We start from the raw sequence: 23,386 nt of genomic DNA on the forward strand, positions 1-23,386 counted from the left end.
AATGACCGTTTAAGTTGTGCGCCCAAAAAAAAAAAAAAAAAAAAAAAAAAAAAAAAAAAAAAAAAAAAAAAAAAAAAAACAACTAACTTGTCAATGACCAGTCACATAATCTTCAAATAGCTGCATGCAAGGGTTCTGTTTTAGTCAAACATCTTAAGACTGAGTATAGGGAGCTGTACGTGTATCGCTGTCCACGGATTACTTGACCACCGATGGCCAAACGATACACCCAACCTTAAGCTTCATGATGGTATTCGCACCATTCCACGTGTCCTCGCAGTACATTTTGCAACTGCTTCTTACTCTCTCACTTTCCAAGCATGTAAGCAGTGGATGGATAATACCTTCTCATCCTTTCTCATACACTGTTCAGAGCCAAATAACAAACAATTGTATAATTGGAACAGCTTCATACTGTCGATTCACCCCACAACACAGCCTGAGGCCCAGATTTGATCTGTAATTGAATGATCCAACATCTGAATATGAATGTGGATCAGGGAAAATTAGTCACAGAGCTTTTTTATCATGTCAAGCTGCGAGATGAATTTCCCTAACAGTGCCAGAATGGTATCATTCTCCCCCATTGAGAGCTGCCGACCAATCAAGTTTTACTTGTGTGCCAACAAAATTATTCGAGATAATGGTGACCAGGCGATTGTGCTGGTCTTAACTACTGAGTTAGAGGACCTTTTATCCATCTACTATTGTGATTTCCAGGAGGTTTAGTCCAAAACTGACTGCATGGTCAGATTAGAATTGTGTTTCTCATACTGTGTTAGGTGGAACACTGGTGTTCCATAGGAAGTCAATGCATACTCCATGAAAAACTGTTGGTGACGTGGTGTTTTTTCTTTTTTTCTCGACATTATGATTATTTTAATTATTTTTTTATAAATTTTATTAAGATGTCTGTGTTACGGGCTATGATTTAAATGGGAGTAATCACTGAGTAAAATAAGTTATTCTCATTTTTTAAAATTTTGTGGGCCTTCAAAATAAAGAAGGTGGTCTGTCGGAGTACGAAGATTCTCAAAGTGTTCACTCTGCAGAGTGCTAGTTCTGCAAGTTTCGCAGGAGAGCTTCTGTAAAGTTTGGAAGGTAGGAGACAAGATACTGGCAGAAGTAAAGCTGTGAGGACCGGGCGTGAGTCGTGCTTCAGTAGCTCAGATGGTAGAGCACTTGCCTGCGAAAGGCAAAGGTCCCGAGTTCGAGTCTCAGTCGGGCACACAGTTTTAATCTGCCAGGAAGTTTCATATCAGCGCACACTCTGCTGCAGAGTGAAAATCTCATTCTGGACTATTTGCCTTGCTTGCCAGATTGCAGGATTCTCCAGAAAGAAAGGAAAATCATGGAGTAAAAGACCTTGGACCAACTGATCTACACTGAGGCTAAGAGAGAATTTGAACGCCTGCATCCTGTGCGTATGACATTCTCTTACGCCCCCACTACAACAGTTCTGACACCACCAGCTCCACCAACCCAAGTCACCTCTCAGGAAGACTACACCTGCCCCCTTGATGGTGGGTGGCATTTCCCTCCCTGTTGATCCTGCACCATGTACTTCAGGAGCAACGCCCCCCCCCCCCCCCCCCCCCCCCCCTCCTCTCCGCTCCCAAACCATCGAGGACATCCTTCCCCACTTCTAAACCAGAGGAGCGTAAGTCGTCTTCGGATTTTCCCACTAGGAAGGGGTCCCTTGGGTCACTCCCTTCTCAGGTTTCTGCTAGTGGGAAAGATGACACCCACCAGTGGCTGAAGAGTCCAGAAGCAGCTGGTCGTAGGGCTTCATGCTCATCCTCCGTCCCAGGATTGGATATAGACTGATCAGGCAATAAGTTAGCGGCAGCAGGTGACTCTGAAGTGTAAACTGCCTCATTGAATGTTCCATGCCTTCCCAGTCAACCAGGTCTGGTGCGATGGTGTCTTTCCATCGCAATGGCAGGAGAGCACAATCATTCCGGTGCTCAAACCCTGTAAAAACCCGCATGATGTGGAAAGCTATCGGCCCATCAGCCTCACCAATGTTCTTTGTAAGCTGCTGTAACGTATGGTATGTCGGCGGTTGGGTTGGGTCCTGCAGACACGTGGTCTGCTGGTTCCATGTCAGGGTCGCTTCCGCAAGGGTCACTCTACCACTGATAATCTTGTGTCCATGAAGTCTGCCATCCGAACAGCCTTTTCCAGATGGCAACACCTGGTTGCCGTCTTTTTTGACGTACTTTCAGCATACGACACGACCTGGTGACATCGTATCCTTGTCACATTGTGTGAGTGGGGTCTCCGGGTCCTGCTCCCGATTTTTAGCCAAAACTTGTTGTCACTCCATACTTTACGTGTCCAAGTTGATGCCTCCCATAGTTCCATCCATATCCAGGAGCATGGAGTCCCGCAGGGCTCTGTATTAAGTGTCTATCTATTTTTAGTGGCCGTTAATGGTCTAACAGCAGCTGTCGGGCCCTCTGTCTCACCTTCTCTGTATGCAGACGACTTCTGCATTTCGTACTGCTGCTCCAGTACTGGTGTTGCTGAGTGGCGCCTACAGGGAGCCATCCACAAGGCGCAGTCATGGGCTCTAGCCCACGGCTTTCAGTTTTCAGCCGCAAAGTCGTGTGTCCTGCACTTCTGTCGGCATCATACCGTTGATCTGGAATCAGAACTTTACCTTAATGACGATCCACTCACTTTAGTGGAGACATTCCGCTTCTTAGGATTGGTTTTTGACGCTCGATTGACTTGGCTCCTTCATCTTCGTCAGCTTAAGCAGAAGTGCTGGCAGCATCCCAATGCGCTCCGTTGCCTGAGCAACACCAATTGGGTTGCGAATGGCTCTATGCTGTTGCGCCTCTACGGAGCTCTTGTCCAATCCCAAATTGGCTATGGGAGTGTGGTTTATGGTTCGGCAGTGCCTTCAGCATTGCATTTACTTGACCCTGTGCACCACTGCGGGGTTCGACTAGCGACAGGAGCTTTTAGGATAAGTGACCAGCATACCAGTGGAGGCTGGTGTCCATCCATTGCAGATCGGACATGCACAACTGCTCGCCAGTTACGCAGCACACATTCGTAGTTCCCCTGAGCGTATGAATTACAGTCTCCTTTCCCCACCCGCGGCAGTCCATCTCCCCCATCGGCGGTGTAGTTTGGGGTTAATGATTGCGGATTGCGTGGGGTCCCTTCTTCTGAACTGGAGTACTTCCCTTTGCCACCTCTACTTGCAGTCCATTATAATTTTAATTAATATTTGTGTTTTTCCTGGTTGCTGGTGAGGAGGAAATTTAGTTATTAGTATTTTATTAATGATCTCATTCATAAGCAGCCATATCACAGTCGCTCAAGAAAGTTATAATTAAGCTTTACTTGTTTGACAGAATCGGACGATGACTCTCCTTGTCCGCAGTCTCGATGATTCAAAGCGATTTGCAATCCTGTGTAAATAAAATGTCTTGGGTTTCTTGTGTTACGTAGTCAGTCGGGAAACCTCAGATCAAGCGGAAAGTGTGCTTTGATAGAGTTTAATTATCTGATGAAATGATGGAGCTCTTGGCTCTAATAATTGCAGGTTCGTTTCCAATTCATCGGAAGTTCCCTTCTGATTACCAACGAAACTACACATCCGTGCAAATTTCCAATTAGAGAATACATATATAGTAAAATTCCTTACAGACCTTCTATGTAAATGCTCAGTATATATTCTCTTGATTAGCATACAATATATTTCCAATCTCTTTCTTCCAGTAATCTCGATAGCAAAACTACAATTATTACTACAATTATTCAATCCGGCTGTTCGGCATAGAGAAAATCCTAGAAGTCCTCTCAACACACACCAGAGAATATTACAAAGAGTAATTATGCACTCATGGAATAGTAATAGTACTGTACTACTTTTCGCATCGATTCTGTGAGTATATAGATGGTCAATTAGGAAACGTAATTCACTCATAGAATTGTGCAGGGATAATTAGTAGAATATAAAGAGGTATTACACCATTTTCTTATGCCTCCATGGTGTACGCCTTGGCTGCAGCTTCGTGTGTACCTTTCACGTGGCCCTAAGGACTCCATTAACTCTGCGGCTCTCCGCTGTCATTTCCTCTTGATTCTTGACATGTTCCGGAGCTCTGAAGGGGTTTACACTGACGGCTCGATGGGTGATGGTCGCGTTGGCTTTGCCTACATTCACAGCGGCCATATTGAACAGCATTCATTACCCGATGGTTGCGCTGTATTCAATGCAAAGCTGGTGGCCATTTCTCGTGCACTTCAGTATCTCTGTTCATGTGCTGGGGAGTCTCTTCTTTTATGTACTGACTCCTTGAGCAGCCTGAAAACTACAGATGTGTGCTACCCTCGTCATCCTTTGGTAGTGTCCATCCGGGAGTCCATCTATGGCCTGGAATGGTCCATTCGTTTAGTGGTGTTCGTTGGACCCCTGGTCATATCGGAATCCCAGGAAATGAACTTGCTGACAGGCTGGCCAAACAGGCTACATGGAAATCACTTCTGGCAATGGGCATCCCCCCCCAACTGACCCATTCGTTATTACGCTGCAAGGTGTTTCAGCTTTGGAGATGGAATGGCAAAATGTCAGTACTCACAACAAACAGTGAGCCATTAAGGGGACCACAAATGTCTGGAAGTCCTCGATGAGAGCGTCTCGCAGGGACTCTGTGGTTCTCTGCAGGCTCCGCATTGGCCATGCGTGGGCGACCCACGGCTACATCCTGCGCTGTGAAGACCCACCTCAGTGTCAGTGTGGTGCGCGGTTGACAGTGGCCTATATTCTTCTGCTGTGTCCTTCTTTGGCTGCCCTGCGACTTCATCTTCGGTTGCCGGACTAGTTACAATTGATTTTAGCAGACAATGCCTCATTGGCTGATTTGGTTTTACGTTTGATCCATGAGGGTGGGTTTTATCATTCGATGTGAGTTTTAGTGCCTGTCCTTTGTCCCTCTGTGTCCTCCACCCTAGTCCTTTTAGGATGAGGGTTTTAATGTGTTGCAGGGTGGCTGGCTTTTCCTTTTTATTTTCGTGGTTAGCCAGCTACTGTAATCTGCTTCCTTGTTTTTCTCTCTTCTAACTGTTTCTTGTATCTCTCTGTAGTTCTCTTTTGTTCCTTTTAGTGTTAGTTGCCTTTCCATCGTTCTTGTGGTTTTTCCTTTCTTTTTGTTTTGTGTTATATGTCTGGTCTTATTTTATTCTCACACTTGCGGCATTGCTTTATTAGGAACAAGGGACCGATGACCTCGTAGACATCTTGGGCAGGTCTACGACCTTGGCTTTTATTTCTTCTGCACTAAATTACAGGTCATCCATTTTTGTCGTCACAGCACGATCTACCCAGGTCCAGGACATTTTCTAGGAATGAAACACTCTGAAGTAATTTTACAATCCCACTTTCCCGGCCTACTCTTCAATAATAGGGGGAGTAAGGAAAGGTCATGGCAAGTGTTACTTGACTCAGTCATTTCAGTTGGTCTGTAAAAGTATGGGAAGCCATCCAGAGGGTTTCTGGTAAACATAGCTGTTTACCAACAGCAGCAGTGCTGAAACAGGAGTGCCTCCAAACAACACTCAGATATATTGCTCAGATGCTGGCCGAACATTATGTACGAACTACTGCCAATTCATGCCAGGATCTGGCGTTCCATCGCTATCGTGTGTCTATAGAGAGGGAAAAGTTGGACTTCAGGTCCAACAGTTCTGAGGCCTACAACTCCCCTTTCTCCATGTGGGAGCTTGAATCAGCACTGACTGAGATCTGTGACACAGTCGTGACCAAATCTGGTACTGCATTTTTCAGCATTTGCCAGCGGCATCAAAGGAAATCCTGCTCGAATGTTTTAATCTGATATGACAGACAGGCAACTTTCCCAATTTGTAAAGGGAAACAATTATGATCCCTCTCCTCAAACCAGGAAAGGATTGCACATGTCCCAGTAGTTATCAGAGTATCACCTTCATGAGCTTTGTAGGAAAGGCCCTGGAGTGAATGGTTAACCTTCATCTGGTCTGGCTGTTAGAGATCGGGCAACTCCTTAGCCACTCGCAGTGTCGATTCTGAAGATTTCGGTCCACTGTCAACTCTCTGATCCTCCTAGAGGCAGCTATGCAGCAGGCTTTCCTCCGTAAGCATCACTGTGTCAGAATATTCTTCAGTATAAGTAAGACATATGATACTACTTGGAGACACTGTATTCCCGTTCAACTGCATCAGTGGGTCTTTCGTGGCCGCCTCCCCATCTTCTTACGGTCTTTTCTGTCTCACCGGTTTTCTAGGACCCGAGTTGGTAACATGCTGTCTGATCGATTTGAACAGGAGAATGGTGTTCCTCAGGACAGTGTTTTAAGTGTTACCCTCTTTTCCATAGCCATCAACAATACCACATCTGTGGTAAGGAGTCCTGTACAGTGCTCATCATTTGTAGACAGATTTTGCTCTTTGTGTGTGTGTGTGTGTGTGTGTGTGTGTGTGTGTGTGTGTGTGTGTGTGTGTGTGTGTGTGTTCATTTTAATCATTCTTGTCATCTTTTTAATTTGCCTGCCTTTGAATATGGGGGACACCATCCTACATTTTAGAGAGACAGTGCAGTTTCTGGGTCTCATTTTTGACTCCCAATTGCTGTGGTTACCACACTTGCAAGACCTAAAAGCCAGAACCCTGAAGCACTGAACATCATAAAGTGCCTTAGCAACAGGTCTCGGTGAGTGGACAGGGTGCATCTTCTTCAGTTTTATCTGGTGTTTTGCATTTGCAGCTGGACTATGGTTGCACAGTGCATGGGTCAGTGAGGCCCTCTTACTTGCGGATTTGACACTATCGTGAGGGGATTCAGCTGGCCACGGGTGCTTATCAGACCAGTCCCATACCTAGCATCTGTGCTGAGGCGGGGGAACCGCTAATTAGCATCCGGTGCAAACTCCTCATGATCCATCAGGTGTGTAAGTTCCTTGCAGCTCAAACTTCACCTGCACATTGTACTGTTGCTTGTCCACCTCTGAAACGCCTTTTTTCCAACCGTCCACGAGCCACGATGCCATTTGGGGCATATTGTGATCCTCTGGTATTTCAGTTTGCTATCTCCCTGCAAGCTATCACCTTGCTGTTGAGGTACAAAGTCATGTGTTGATGGGAAGATGAGTGGGTGGCAGTGACCGATAACAAGCTCCGTGTCGTCAACCCCACAACTCTGCCGTGGGGTATTTCCTTCCAGCCCCGTTGGCAGGATGAGGTCCTTCTTGCTCGTCTTTGCATAGGCCACAGCCCTAAGACACATGGATTCTTACTCCGGTGGGAGGACTCTCAAATGTGTGGTGCTTGTTGCGTACAGATAACAGTGTCCCACATTTTATTGGATTGCATTTTATTTGCCGAGCAGTGGACTGTGGCAGATTTGCCGTTTATTTTATGTAATGTGGTTAGGGTTTTAAAGTTTTGTGAATTGTCCAATGTTTTTAACAAGATTTTACAGAGATGTTCTGAAGGGTGTCTCACTCACCCTAGTTTTTTGTAAGTAGTCAGCCAGTCACATTTCCCTGTGATTTTCTTTTAGTTCTTCTGTGTTTTGTTTTCTCTAGGTTTTAATTTCTTGATTAGCTGTCTTCCCTCCTAATTGGTTTTAGTGCATGTGATACAGGGTGGCTGTGTGGTCATTCCGAGTGCATGCGTGTACAACACATTTAGTTCATCTTCACATTCGTTTTTCATAAGTGTAAGGGCACTGATGACCTCGCCGTTGGGTACCCATCAGACACACACACACACACACACACACACACACACACACACACACACACACACACACACACACACACACACACATTTCAATAATAAACTGCCCTGACTGCCCCACACGTCTGCTGAAATTAATGTGCAGCTGAAACTGAATGCACTGAAATTTGTCATTCCTCTTGGTGTGAGGATAACTTCATTGTATTATTCTTTTATAGGGCTCTCGTTTTAGCAGGATTGGACTATTGATGCCAGGTATACGGTTCAGCGGCACCCCTCAACATTGTGACTAGTAGATCCATTTCACCACTGTGGCATAAAGCTGACCACCGGGGTTTCTGAATGAGTTGAGTAAATTCTTGTAGTGTAGTCTGGGCTCTCACTCTTGCAGTTTCGGTATCTCCAACTTCTACTCAATTATTTCTCCGTTGTCTACCAATTTCCTAACCACTCCTGCTCTGACTCTTCACCATCTCCAGGAGTTGTGACCCCTAATACTTGGCCTAAGGCAAGGCACCAAATTGTAATTATGCAGGAGGTCCTTTGTAGAGGTCTTTATCTCCCCCCAGCTGACTGCATCCACGGAATTGTTTCACACACCACTGCTTGGTGTTTACTTAGGCTGTAGGTTTGGCTGGATCTAACCCAAGGCCCTAAAACTTCAATTCCGCCTATTGTTCATCTGTGTGACTCTCTGTTATCTGTAGACGCCAGGGAGCCAAAAATTTATCTAAAGATACTGAAATATAACAACAAAAATAATAAATTATTGACAATATAATGTAAATGGATGGATAAAAAATCTACTCACCATGCGGCAGCAGGGGAACACACATTCACAAAAGGATTTAATGTTTTCAAGCTTTTGGAGCCACTGGCTTCTCCGTCTGGCAGAAGAGTTGAAAGGGGATTAAGAGGGATGGAGGAAAAGGACTGGAGAGGTTTAGGGAAAGGGGCACAGTACAGTACTCACAACTGCAGGTCAGGGGAGACTTACCGGATGGGATGAGAAGGAAAGACTGATTGTTGGGACTGGAGAGGTTTAGGGAAAGGGGCACAGTACAGTACTCACAACTGCAGGTCAGGGGAGACTTACCGGATGGGATGAGAAGGAAAGACTGATTGTTGGGGACTGACTGGACAAGATTTGAAAACCTGAGAGCTTAAAGATAGTAGACAGGGTAATATGCAAGACAGATATTACTACTAAAACGCCGTGCACAAGTTAATAAGAGTGAAAAGCTAAGTGCATTGTATGTTACAGAGTTGGGAGGGGGCGACAGCGAAAAATAGACAAGTCAGAAAATGAAAGACGTAGGAAACTAAAATGGAGTGAAGAAAGGAGTAGTTACAGTGAATAAGTGCTGAGATGGAAGGAATGAACGTAAATTGAGGCTAGGTGGGTGGCAAGAACCAAGGACGCGTTGTAGTGCTATTCCCACATGCGGAGTTCTGAGAACGTGGTGTTTGAGGAAGAATCCAGATGGCGAAAAAGGCACTGAGGTCATGACTGTTATGTTGTAGAGTACTACAACAGGTACAGTTCCCAACGAACAAGAAAAATATAAGTAATGAGAGGAACTATGGATAACAAAACTTTGTGTCAGAAAATTTCATGTTTTATTAAATTACATTTTGCATACTGGACCCTGTTGTGGGGTCTAGCATTAGGTGCAAATTGTTTAATACGCTATTTACATATCTTCTTTAACAATGTGATGTGAAACATATGTTCCTGTTGTGAGATAACTAGATGTTAAATTTTGAAATTTGTGAGGCAGAAAATGGAAAATACGATGGAAAGTGGTGAAAAACTTACCAGAAGATCCAGGAGGAATATTTCTGACGCTGTAATGTGATCAAACTTTGATTTAACTATTCTACAATTGCACATCACCCAAAATAAACTCTTTATTTGTATACCTCAAAACGCTTCACAGATACAGTATGATATGCGACCGACTAAAGATATTTATTACATAGTATCAGATATCAGAATTGCAAAATAGACAGACATGTGTAAGATAATAAATTTAAGACAAGTTGTTATTATTACTACAATAACTATGGCTAGCAAGAGCTGCCCATTCATTTCACATCGATTCAGACTTTGTGATTTTATGGTGGTATATTTCCATTAGCTCCAACAGACCTAGAATCTTAAGATTGGGTTCAGTGTGTAGAAATACCAAATTGTTTGCTATCTTGTTGATCACATATTTAGTTTCGAGAATGTGCTGTGTGAGGTCTCATTTTTTATTAAGTCTGCATTTGTGCCAGATGTACTTAGAGACAAGAGTCTGCTTCAGTTTACTTACAAATTTACTCAGGTTACATTCATTGATTCAAGCTTTAGTAGAACATTCTTGAATCCATTAACTGTGCTTTACTTGTTGCCCAATCTATGGTGTACATTTCTTTCTTTCTGTCTTTATTGCTTTCTCTCATCTCATCTCTTCTTCTTCTTCTTCTTCTTCTTCTTCTTCTATCTTTCGGTGTTACTGTGTATATAGGAAGGTAACAAAATAATTTATTTCTACTGAGCTCCATGTTTGTAGATGTACTTTAGTTTATTATCTGTGATGCCTGATAAACTCTCAACAACACTGGACTTTTGTATTGACAAGTGAGATTTCTTAAAGAAGCACCCACTCAGTTACAAACAGTAGTTGGAAGTATATTTCAGTGCTAACATGATGCCTTCTGATGACAGTTCAAAAATTTCACTGTAAGAGCTCAGAATTTAACAACTTTAATAACTATTTCATCAGTGTGCAAATGTTTAGGTTTTATTACCAAAAGTATTTTACATATTTGAAAACTTGATCGATTTTTAATGAACTGAAAAAATGAACTTATAATTATTCTTTTATTGTTTAGGAGTCCTTGATGGCACCTGAAAATGGGAGATATATTCGCCGATCTCTTGACTTGATCATGGAGTCACTGTTGGACACACTGCACAGTGGACCAGGATCAGAGGCAAAACTTCATGCAGCAAAGTGCCTAGGCCGTGTTGGTTATGTGCTAGACCAAGATTTTAAAAGGTTTGTGAAACATACGGTAAAAGTGTTTTTGAACAACAATATAGTAAACAGTTGTTTTTAAAAATCAAATAAAATGAGCTTGTACATGCCAGATTGTGAGACAAATGCTAATTTCAGAATGACTGTTTCATTCTGTAGTGGACTGTGCACTATTCTTAAACTACCTTATAGATTAAAATTACAGGCAGAGCATCACTTTTTCCAATCAGCCCACTCAAAAGACAATTTTGTATTTTGTGGTGATGCGAACATATGTATTTTATATTATTATTATTATTATTATTATTATTATTATTATTATTTAGTTGAGTCAGTAGTTGTGGTCTTGTTTAAAAGGTGCATGGGAAGTTGACTTGTGAAATAAGCTTGTGTGTAATGGGATATCGTTGTATCTGCATTGCAAATCAGCTTCAAAACGTTATGTTAAATTTAAAGACCATCAGAAGAATGGCAACTGTTGAAGTGACAGTACTGTTGTTTATTGGTGGGCTTAACATGTGCTGAAGTGTGTTGGTGACCACCAGTGTGAGGGAGATGGAATACCGTTGGCAAAATGAAGCGACTCATATCTGTAAATTGAGCTCAGTTATTAGAACACACACTTAGTCATTGGTCTGGGTGATTAAAATTTTTTTAATTCTTTGGCAATCTTAGATTTTCACCCTTTCTTTTCCTGTTTGGGTTTTATTCCTGTGCCTAATGATGTCACTGCTAATCTTGTATTGAGCTCTAATCCACCTTATTTCCTTCACTTGTAATAACCTCAGTGAAGCAACTCTGTATATGTACCGGGTTATCAAAAAGTCAGTATAAATTTGAAAACTTAATAAACCATGAAATAATGTAGATAGAGAGGTAAAAATTGACACACCTGCCTGGAATGACGTGGGGTTTTTTTAGAACAAAAAAAAAAGAAAAAAAAACAAAGTTCACAAAATGTTAGACACATGGTGCTGGACAGAAAACGTCAGTGACTGCACATGACAATCGTGTATAAAAGGAGCTGTAATGAGAGAGAGAATCAGATGCGCCAGCAATCGCAGCATGTTGACGTTACCTGAAAAGGCGCTTTTAGTGAAGCTGTATTATCAGAATGGGGAATGTGCTAGATCAGCGTTATGATCCTATCGCCATAGGAAGGGGATTTGAACAGGTAAAGGTCCGTTGACAAGTGCAGCTGTAGCGAGAGTGATTTCGAAGTTCGAAGCCACAGGTTGTTTAGACGATAGACCCCATAGTGGCCGACCGAGCACATGGCATAATGCCTCTAAGACAGTTCAGGAGGAAATGGAGACTGTAGCGGGTTCGTCTATGCACGGGGAAGTCAGCACTTGTGCAGTCACACGTTGCATCGACATTCCATACACTACTGAAATGAAATGAAATGATCATATGGCACTGTTGGCCGGGAGGCCCCTTGCGGGGAAGTTCGGCCGCCGTATTGCAAGTCCTTTTTAGTTGACGCCACTTCGGCGACTTGCGAGTCAATGATGATGAAATGATGAGGAACACACAACACCCAGTCATCACGAGGCAGAGAAAATCCCTGACCCCGCCGGGAATCGAACCCGGGACCCCGTGCGCGGGTAGCGAGAATGCTACCGCAAGACCACGAGCTGCGGACGTACACTACTGTTTGGTTGGCACTTAGGTGTACCCTCCGAAGTTATCCGTACAAAATCCATCAGCATCATGAACTGTTACCTGGCGATTTAGTGAAGCGGAGGGCATTTGCGATGTGGGCGTTTCAAAATATGGCGATTGGTGTTGTGGACCGACGAAACTCATTCACGCTCTGAGGGTCTGTCAACACCCACAGCTGCAGAATTTGGGCTACCGAAAATCCTAGAACTTTCGTGGAAACTCCATTGCACGACGAGAAAGTCACGGTATGGGTTGGATTTACCACATCTACCGTTATTTGTCCTTTTTTCTTCGAGGAAATGTGTGATTCTGGTTTTGTAACTGCTACCATTACAGGTGAGAGGTACGCTGATATGTTACAGAATCGCATCATCCCCAGCCTGGCTGATAAACACCTGCTGGAATGTGTGATGTTTATGCAGGTTGGTGCTCCACCCCATATTGCTAGACGTGTGAAAGATCTCTTGTGCTCGTCATTTGGTGGTGATCGTGTGCTCAGCCGCCACTTTCATCATGCTTGGCCTCCCAGGTCCCCAGACCTCAGTCTGTGCCATTATTGGCTTTGGGGTTACCTGAAGTCACAAGTGTATTGTGATCAATTGACATCTCTAGGGATGCTGAAAGACAACATCTGACGCCAATGGCTCAACATAACTCCAGACACACTTTACAGTGCTCTTCACAACATTATTCCTCGACTACAGCTATTGTTGAGGAATGATGGTGGACATATTGATCATTTCCTGTAAAGAACATCATCTTTGCTTTGTCTTACTTTGTTATGCTAATTATTGCTATTCTTATCAGCTGAAGCGCCATCTGTCGGACATTTTTTGAACTTTTGTATTTTTTTGGTTCTAATAAAACCCCATGTCATTCCAAGCATGTGTGTTAATTTGTACCTCTCTATCTACATTATTCCGTGATTTATTCAGTTTTCAAATTTATACTGACTTTTTGATCACCCGGTATATTGACTGAAAATTGCAGACACGAAGTATATATTCAACAACCTACGTAAATTAACATTTCTTTCAAATGCATTAGATGTCCATGTGTGTAACTCTCATGATGATCGCAACTGGTAGATAAATTCTTGTGTTATCCATATTCTGGGCCATCTGAATCTTCCTCTTAATAGTTTTATGTCTATTTCTGAAAGGAACTTAGAATGGCTTTTAGGAGTCTATATTGTTGGAAAGAAACAGGTAAATCACAAGGTAGGTGGTAAGGGACCCAACTTTTGGGCATTGAAAGTAAAACCTAACGTCTTCTTTAATTCATATTTTTAATATTTTATGAAGGTCCAGAAAAACATCATGTTAGATTTTTGTAGCTTCCACAGTTGTAACCTGTAATGCAATTTGTTCTTTTATTGTAGGTATCTGGACTGGGTGTTCCAAACATACCAGAATGAGAGAAATGAGGATGTGAAATTACTTTTAATGAAAGCTGTTTTAGAGACACTGAAACTGGATACGGAGACATTAAAATTGAAAGATTTTGCAAGTGTAAGTACAATATTTACTAATACATACAAACGTACAAGTGTTTGAAAAAATTGTGAATATGCTGCCACAAGCAAAGTTATACCAGTGGAAAAATGCTTGTGTTGGAGCACAAAAAATGTGAATTTGTTCATTTTTAAAGACTGTGACAGAAAAGTGGGGAACCAGGTGCTTCAGTCCTCATTCCACCTTCCTTACGAAAAAATTTTTAACTTGCAAATGTATTCATACTCTTTTTTTTAATATAGGACATTCTAAATCCCTTTACCCAGTCTCTCTTCATAATAATCGGCATATCCCTCTCACTGTCACGTCTGTATGTCTCTCTCCTAATGTCTCCTTTTTCTCCCGTTGATTTGCAGTACATAGCTTCCATTGTCTTCTTTTGTCTTTCTTTTCCACACCCACTGTCTCCACCATACATCAGCATCTCAGTAATTCTGCGGAAGAGACTTCAGTCCTAAATGCTCCCTCCCCTACACCTACGTGTTAAAGTTTACCGGTCTGCGGGGGTCCAGACCCCCCAACACTGCCTATGGTCTCCATTCATCTGTATTTTTCATTTCTACTGTCTCCTTGCTCTTTTGCTTGTACTGCTGCTATCTCTCTCCATCTCTTTCTCTTTTACTGCCTCTCTGTCTCACTGACAATATATCCTCTCTTTGGCTCCCATTGCTATTGTTGTCATCTATCTTCCTTTGTCTTTCACTGCCACTTTCTCTCTCTTGCCATCATGGTCTCCTCTTGTTCTCTCTCACTGGAACTGTGTCCTCTTTCTTCCACTGTCACAGTTCCTCTGCTACCATCTGTCACCACAAAATAGAATGAATATGCTCACCAGCCAAAAATTTTGGTGAGAAAGGTGGAATGAAGAGTGAGGCAGCTGGTTCCTCACATCCCTGTTAGTCTTTTGGAGAGGAATGTATGTGAATTTTTTTGTGCTCCGACAAGAGCATTTTTCTGCTGTTATGATTTGTATCGTAAGAGTAAAAATTTAGTTAGAAATATTTTATTGAATTTTCAGTCTTTCCAGTTGTACATTATTTTTTGGCAGCTGTTTTAAGTTAAGACCTTTTTTAGCCAATTTTTGTAACTGCTGTACCACTTTGGGTAGGTGTGAAGTGCTTATTATGTGGAGATTGCATATTAAAAAGTTTTATTGGTGAAAACATGCTGACTAAAAACATAGTTTGGTGACTTCAGAACCTTTGCGATGACCCTAGAACCCTTGCATATGTTCACTATGTCATTTAAAAACTATGCTTACAGATGTTAAGTATATATTACATGCATAAGTATAGTAATTTTGAACCGCTGGGTCTCAGGAATGGTTAAAGATATCAAAAAAAGTTTCAAGGTTTGATGATATCATCATCTTAGGAACATATGGTAAAAATTTCACTGATCTGCCATGAATATAAATTATAGAAGTACTCATCCCCACAGCTGGTACTTTTGTACCCAAAAGTGATGGTTTCTCAGAGTTTTGTATGAGCTGTCCATGAACAAATGGTGCTTTTACACTGAGGTAACAAAACTTGGGGGGATAGCCTTCATAGCTTGTTCGGGAGAAGTTTAGGTCTTTTTTTAGTGATACACACGTATAAAGGTGGCGATAGTATCACATACGTAAGGTAAAAAAAAGGGCAGTGCATTGGCAGTGCTGTCATTTATACTTGGGTGACTAGCATGAAAACATTTCTGACGCGATTATGGCTGCACAACAGGAGTTAAGACATTGAACATCGAATTGTAGTTGGAGCTAGATGCATGGGACATTCCATTTCAGAAATTGTTAGGGATTTCAGTATTCAGAGACCTGCAGTGTCAGGAGTGCGCTGAGGATACTAAATTTCAGGCATTCCCTCTCTCAGTAGACAATGACCGAGAGCAGTGACGTTTGCATAGGTTTGTCAGTGCTAATAGACAAGCAACACTGCATGAAAAATGGCAGAGGTGAATGTGGGACGTGCGATGAACATATCTGTCAGGACAGGGCGGCGACATTTGGCATTGATGAGCTATGCCAGCAGATGGCAGACACGAGTGCCTTTGCTAACACTAAGACATTGCTTTCGGCTTACTCCTGGGCTCTCAACCATATCGGTTGGACCCTAGATGACTGGAAAACCATGGCCTGGTCACCTGAGTTCAGATTTCTTGTGGTAAGAGCTGATGGTAGGGTTAGTGTGCGGTGAAGATCCTACAAAACCATGGAGCCAGGTTGTCAACAAGGCACTGTGCAAACTGGTGGTGGTTCCATAATGGTGTAGGCTGTGTTAACATGGGATGGACTGGGTCATCTGGTCCAACTGAACCCGTCATTGACTGGAAATGGTTATATTCGGCTATGTGAAGACTATGTCCAACCATTCCTGGACTTAAGTGTTTGGAGACAATGATGGAATTTTTATGAATTAGGCTGCATCATGTCACTGGGCCACAGTTTTTTGTGATTGGTTTGATGTATATTCTGGACTGTTCGTGTGAATGATTTGGCCATTCAGACCGCCTGACATGACTCCCGGGGTGAGCTTGAAAATTGGTTTTTCTGAAAGCTAGTGTATGTTCAGTCTTGGTTGCGAGTGTCTCTAGATGACTTGACACTTTTTCTTGACTTAGTGTGCTTATGAAACACCAGAGAATGAAAACTGATGTAGTAGTAACTGAGTAATATGTGAAGCTGATTCAAGTAACACAAATATGGGTTTATTCATAACACTCTGAACAATAACTGAAATAAGTTTCTTACAATTCCCCATGTGACAAGAGAAATAACAGCTGATGTGAGTGGTACAAACTAGAACAATATAGAGACTGCCAGTCAGCACTGCTCCATGTGTGTATAGGCATGGGCCACCGGTAGACAGTGCAGCGGAGATCGCGACATGTGCATGCTTGCTACCATCGGCCTCTAGTGGCCAGCTCGTGCTGATATAGTTGGTGGTTGATTCGGGTACACAAATGTGGCAACACTACATGTGGCTCACTCGTACTCACACACACTAGTAGCAGGGTACAGTAGATGTAGCCCTAAAATGAATAAGTCGTGTTATATTCTCTTTCATTCGAATGGAGACCAGTAATATTTTGGCAACAAAGCTATTATCAGTGTCACGAATATAAATAGCCATTAAAGAAGTACCTGAAATGTTGATACATATAGCCAATGCCAAGGAATTTCATAACCTTTTTTGCAAGAAGCACTATTTTCTGTGTCACATTATTGGCCTTTTGTTGATTCATGCTTCATATGAACTTGGGAAGTAAATGTATATGCTAAAATATTTTGACAGCTTTCTCATCTGCAGAACTATGCAAATTGTGGGAAAAAACACACACATTTTCATAGTTAAAATATTGATAAAAATGAAGGGAAGCATTTCTTTCTGTACCTTACCTTTGTTTATTAAGTCAACCAAATCACTAATAATTGCTTTTTGTATGCTGCCTTTGCTACTTCTAACTTCTTAAGTGTCTACTCCTTCATTTTAAAGATAATATTGTGCCATTGGAAATTGGATTCCATTCCATACAAAATTCTGAACCATAAGCTTTGCATGGCTCCGTCACATACCACACACATATATATGAATATTGCATGAATGTACAGCACAGTAAATTGCCTATTCAAGTTAGTAATGTTTTGCATGTCACTAGTTTAAATGATCATCACAGAGTATGATGAGTTGTTTCATCATTAGTCGAGGCCACAGCTAAAGTTATTCATTGCTCTGCTTTGCAAACAGCACGTTCCATGCACTGCATATTGATTTCTGCCCATCTCTCTTTATTGTTAGCACTAAATTCTGAAATCAGGAGAGTACGGGACCACGTCTGCTCATTGAGAACCATCTGAACATGGTTGTTGTAAAGCACTAGTGAAGCACCGTAAATATCTCTCTCTCTCTCTCTCTCTCTCTCTCTCTCTCTCTCTCTCTCTCTCTCTCTCTCTCTCTATTTAGGGGACGTACTGGAGTCTAACAGAAATGCTTCAATCAAATGAAAGTATATAGTGATTCATTTATTGTTTATAAGTGGTTTGCTTTTTTATTTGTAAATATATAAAACTGCATTATATGTTGAATCATTCTTTTGAAATATACTTCATGTAGTTGCCACTAATTGATGGAATTTTTCTTTCTATAGGTGTTAATGGCACAACTGCAGAACACACTTGAGTACGCAGATTCTCCTGAATTCCTTATAAATACTGTTGATGTTATACTGCAGCTAATTGATCTCTACCCAGAAGTTTTTACTAAACATTTTAGGGTAAGTGTGGCACACAGTTATGTGATCACAGAATATGCAGAGAAAATATTGAGTAGCACAAAAGCACATAAACAAAGTGTTATCATGTTCCGTCTACGACTGCTTCTCTCTTCAGTTATAATGTTGTTTCCTAATCATTTCTGCATTTCCTTTCCCAGGAGAATATTGAAAGTAAAAAGTTCTTAATATTTGAACAATGGAAAGCTTGGAATGGAATAACAATACAAATTAGTATACATTGGCGGACACACATTTAAAAGTAGAGTGTTTGCAAAATGTCATCTTTGGGGCAAAGTGTGATGTCAGAGCACGCACGCACCCACAGTCATCTGTGGGCACTTGTCGCACCACTGCAGTGAGCAGTGGTGGTACAGAAGAGGTGTTGGTGTTGGTTGGGGATGGAGATAGAAGGGTAGGGTTGAGATAAGATCCTGTGGTGCTGCCTGTAGGAGTGTGCAGAGGTATGGCAAGGGTAGGATGGTGGGGCGCTGGGGGAGGGAAAGAGAAGCAGACGGAGGAGAAAAACTATATAAATGAGCTGGAGGGATGGAAGGTGTGTGTGAGGGTGGAGTGGGAATTGGGAAGGGGATAGAAACAGGCAGGGACAGACACTAGCTAAGGTCACACAAGAGTCACAGGAAAGTAGAATAAGTAGCAGGGAGAGTTCCCCTTCCCCCATATCAGAGAAGCTGGCATTGGTGGGAAAATTCCAGTTGGGATAGGCTGTAAAGCAGTCATTGAAGATAAGCACAGAGCATGCTCAGCAACTGGATGGTGGTCCTGCCTTTGATGTGGTAGGAAATGCCTGTAGCGGAATGGAATAGTTGTTACTGGATCTGTGAGGGCAGGTCTTGCATTTGGATCTTTTACAGGGATACAAGCCTTGGGGCAAAGGGGTGGGAACATGGATGGGGCAGGGACTGACCGTATGTTGCATTGGTTGGGTGGGTGGCTGATTGCTACTATTGGAGGAGTTAGGAGCATATTGTCAAGAACATTCCTCATTTCAGCGCACAATGAGTGCTAGTTGAAACCGTGGCAGAAACTGTGGTGCAGTTGCTCCAGTCCTAAGTGGTACTCAGTAACAAGGGAGTTGCTCCCTCGTTATTGCTTAGTGGTTATTTGTCAGTGCAAATGGGACCACTTTGGATGACTGGCCTGTATGGAAGGGATTCCTTGGTGTGAAATGAATGGCAGCTGTCTAAATGGGAGTATTGTTGGTTGTTGTAGGTTTGATTTGGATTGAGGTACTGATGGAGCCATCTGTGAGGTGGAGGTCACATCGAGGAAGGTGGCTCGTTGGGCCGAGGAGGACCAAGTGAAGAAACTGGGAGAGAAACTGTTGAGATTCTGGAGGAATGTGGAGAGGCTGTCCTTGCCCTTAGTCCATGCCTTGAAGATGTTTGCAATTTGAACCAGATGAGAGGTTAGGGATTCTGGGTGACTGGGAAGGATTCCTCTAAGTGGCCCATGAACAGGTTGGCACATGATGGTGCCATATGGGTGCCCAGGGCCATAGTGTGAGTTTGTTTGTGGTTGATGCCTTCAGAGTAGTAGTAGTAGTAGTAGTAGTAGTAGTAGTTTTGGGTGAGGATATTATTGATCATGCTGACAAAGGAGGAGGTGGTAGGTTGGAGTCATTCAGGGATTTGAGAAAGATAGTGTTCAGTGGCAGCAAGGCCATAGACATGGGTAACTTGGTGTAGAGGGATGTTCAATTGAGTGACAAGCAGGGTGTTAGATGGAAAAGGACAGGCATTGTGGAGAGTCATTGGAGGAAATCTTTTGTGTATTTTTATACAGGAGGGTAAATAAATCTTCTGGATTGGTTGTTAAATACTTCTAATAAAAAGTCACTACAAATTTTGTGTCAAAAAAGATGCATATTCAGGTGATCAGTACGTGAAATTAAAACTTTACAGAATTACTGTGGCTGGAAAATAGACGTGTACTACTATCAAATGTCATATGTCAATGAGAGCTGTGTACTCAAAGGTTTTTAAACAATCATGGCATGGCAAAGTGATTGCTTAAAGCAAAGTTCCATTGTTCATCATTCAGATAGAAATAGATAGCACACTGAAAATGATAGTCCACAATTAAACTGATTGGCACCACAGATCCCCTGCAAGTGATAGGAAACTTATTTAAATTTCTGACTACAGTATAATTAAGTAAACTAACCAAAAACACCTTATTTACATGTCTTAACTTTGACAGATGAGTGTTGAATATCTTACCCATACCGAAGACAGCATAGGAGTGTTTATGGCACAAACGTAAACTATACTGGGGACCCCTAACAAGAGCCACATGTGTAACGTGGTGCTAACATGAGTCTTTGACTGAACTAACGCTATCTATGATGAGAAACGTGGGAGTTAGCTTTGCAGTGCGTCTGACTTGCATACTAAAGTGTGATACATGGTCATTAGAAATTTTTCTTTTTTAAAGACAATCATAGTTAAAAATGATTAAAACTCCAAAACGCAAGATAACATATCCCTGAAAAGCCTGTCTAAAGCATGAATTTTTTTTTCAGTGTTATAGCTCTCTGTTTTTAGAACCACCAAGCATATAGTGTATCTGTAGTATTGCAGGGCATACGAAGAAGTATGTTTTTAAAAACATCTAATTACACCAATTGAAGGTAAAACTGAATAAAAGTGTCTCGCGAAAACAAGAACCACAACAAAGTGTAATAGTGCCCTGTAGATATGCAGCAGGTAGGCGATGGGTAGGCTAAATGTTATCTACCTAGACAATCAAAATTAGATAGCAGACTTTTTTGACACAGTGGTAGTTTTTGTCACTTGACTTAATTATATGGTAGTCAGAAATTTAAGTAGATTTATCTGGTTTCCTATCACATACAGGTGATCTGGGTTCACAATCACTTTAACCGTGGACTATCACTTTTAGCTTGCTATCTGTTTCTGTCTTGGCAATGAATAGTGAGACTTCGGTCTAAGCAATCACTCCACCATGTCTTGACTGTTTAAAAAGCTTAATCACAGTTCTTGGCGATATACGGCACTTTATGGTAGTATACATCTATTTTCTACCTGTCGTACTTCTGCAGGGTTTCAATATCTTGCACAGATCATTTGAATATGTTGAGAAACCAATAGTGCCTTATTAATAAAAGTATTTGACAGCCAGTGTGCAAGATTTTATTCACCATGTGGGATTTTGGCTGTGAGTGCCCATCCTTTAAAGTAACAGGAGAGTAGTAGTAAGTGGATAATGTTGGTCCACAAGGGCAGAGATTTTCTGTTATAGCACAGTGGTCAGTCTCAGGGGGGTGTCCTGGGCAGTTTATTTATGTATTTTAGGAAGCATTTAGAAGGTAGGAGCCCAAGGGACGCAGGGGGGGGGGTGGGAGGGAGAGGGGGGGGGGAGAGAGAGAGAGAGAGAGAGAGAGAGAGAGAGAGAGAGAGAGAGAGAGAGAGAGAGAGAGAAAGGGGGGGGGGAGGAGGGAGGGATATGCCAAATGAAATGCCTTTGGCTGTCAAGATAACAATGCGTGTTACCTTCTACTACTTGTAGCAGAATACTGTCAAATGATATTTCACAAAATCAAAATAAATTCTGGTTGTATGTAAAGGCTGTTAGAGGAACCATAGTTAATGTCCAGTCCGTAGCTTATGAGACAGGAACTGAAATTGAGGTTAATGAAGTAGAGCTAAAATGCTCAGCTCTGTTTTCAAATTTTCCTTCACAAAGGAAAACCCAGGAGAAATGCCCCAATTTAATACTTACACCACTGAAAATATGAAGGAAATAAGTATTAATGTCAGTAGTGTCAACAAACAGCTGAAGTCATTAAAATTGAACAAAGCTCAAGGGTCCAGTGGAATCCCTGTCAGATTCTGTATTGAATTTGTGGCTGAGTTAGCCCTTCTTTTAACTATAATCCATCATAGATCACTCGAACAAAAAACTTTGCTCAGTTCTTGGAAAAAAGCACAGGTCACACCTGTATAGAAAAAGGGTAGTAAAAGCGATGCACAAAAGTACCATCCAGTGCCCTTGACATTAATTTGTTGTAGATTATTAGAACATATTCTGAGCTCAGACATAATGAGGTATCTTGAACAGAATGGCCTCTTCAAAGCTAAACAGTGTGGATTCCTAAAACATCGTTCATGTGAAACACAACTTTCACTTTTCTCACGTGACGTACTGAAAGCTTTGGGTCAAGGCAGTCAGGTAGACGCAGTATTCCTTGATTGCCAAAAAGCGTTTGACTCAGTAAGACTCCTATACTTATTGTCAAAAGTATGATTGTATGGGACATAAAGTGAAATTTGTGACTGGAGGGAGGACTTTATGGTAGTGAGGACTTTTATTGGATGGAGAGTCATTGTCAGATGTAGAAGTAACTTCAGGTGTGTCCCAGGGAAATGTGTTGGGACTCTTGCTGTTCATGTTGTATAATAATGACCTTACAGACAATATTAATAGTAACCTCAGACTTTTTGTAGATGATGCAGTTATCTGTAATGAAGTACTGTTACAAAAAAAAGCTGCATAAATATTGTCACATCTTGATAAGATTTCAAAGTGGTGCAAAGATTGGCAACTTGCTTTAAATGTTCAGAAATGTAAAATTTTGCACTACACAAAACGAAGAAAACACAGTATCCTATGACTATAATATCAATGAGTCGGCGTTGGAATTGGCCAACTCGTACAGATACTAGGGTGTAACACTGTAGGAATATGACATGGAATTTTCTCATATGCTCAGTTATGGGTAAAGCTGGTGATTGATTGCACTTCCATGTATTCTACCAATAAATCTTTCTACATAGGAGATTGTTTACAAACCGCATGTGCACCAGAATCTAGACTATTGCTGAAATGTGTAGCACCTGTACCACATAGAATTGTTAGGGGGTATTGAACATACACAAAGAAGGGCACCATGAATTGTCACAGGTTTGTTTGATCCATGGGAGAGTGTCACAGAGGTACCTAAGGAACTGAATTGGAAGATCCTTGAAGATGGACATGAACTATCCCAAGAAAGAGTACTTACCAACAAAGTTTCAAGAACAAGCTTTAAAAGATGACTCTAGGAACATACAACCACCCCCTGTGTAGATTAGATTTTGGCGGGAGGGGTTCCATGGGCTTGGCAGCAATGTAGGAAGAGAGTAGGGCGTTGGGTA

The 23,386-nt window shown here is 41.9% G+C and overlaps 1 protein-coding gene across 1 annotated transcript in view; it reads left to right on the forward strand.

The window, feature by feature from the left end:
- Positions 1 to 23,386, forward strand: part of LOC126473496 (serine/threonine-protein kinase SMG1) — a 353,891-nt gene that overhangs the window by 67,491 nt on the left and 263,014 nt on the right. The window contains exons 3-5 of the mRNA XM_050100581.1: positions 10,616 to 10,782; positions 13,808 to 13,937; positions 18,084 to 18,209. Coding sequence (XP_049956538.1) covers positions 10,616 to 10,782; positions 13,808 to 13,937; positions 18,084 to 18,209 — 423 coding nt within the window. The remainder of the gene's footprint in view (positions 1 to 10,615; positions 10,783 to 13,807; positions 13,938 to 18,083; positions 18,210 to 23,386) is intronic.

The sequence above is a fragment of the Schistocerca serialis genome, chromosome 4 (genome assembly GCF_023864345.2).
Source record: "Schistocerca serialis cubense isolate TAMUIC-IGC-003099 chromosome 4, iqSchSeri2.2, whole genome shotgun sequence".
Lineage (NCBI taxonomy): Eukaryota > Metazoa > Arthropoda > Insecta > Orthoptera > Acrididae > Schistocerca > Schistocerca serialis.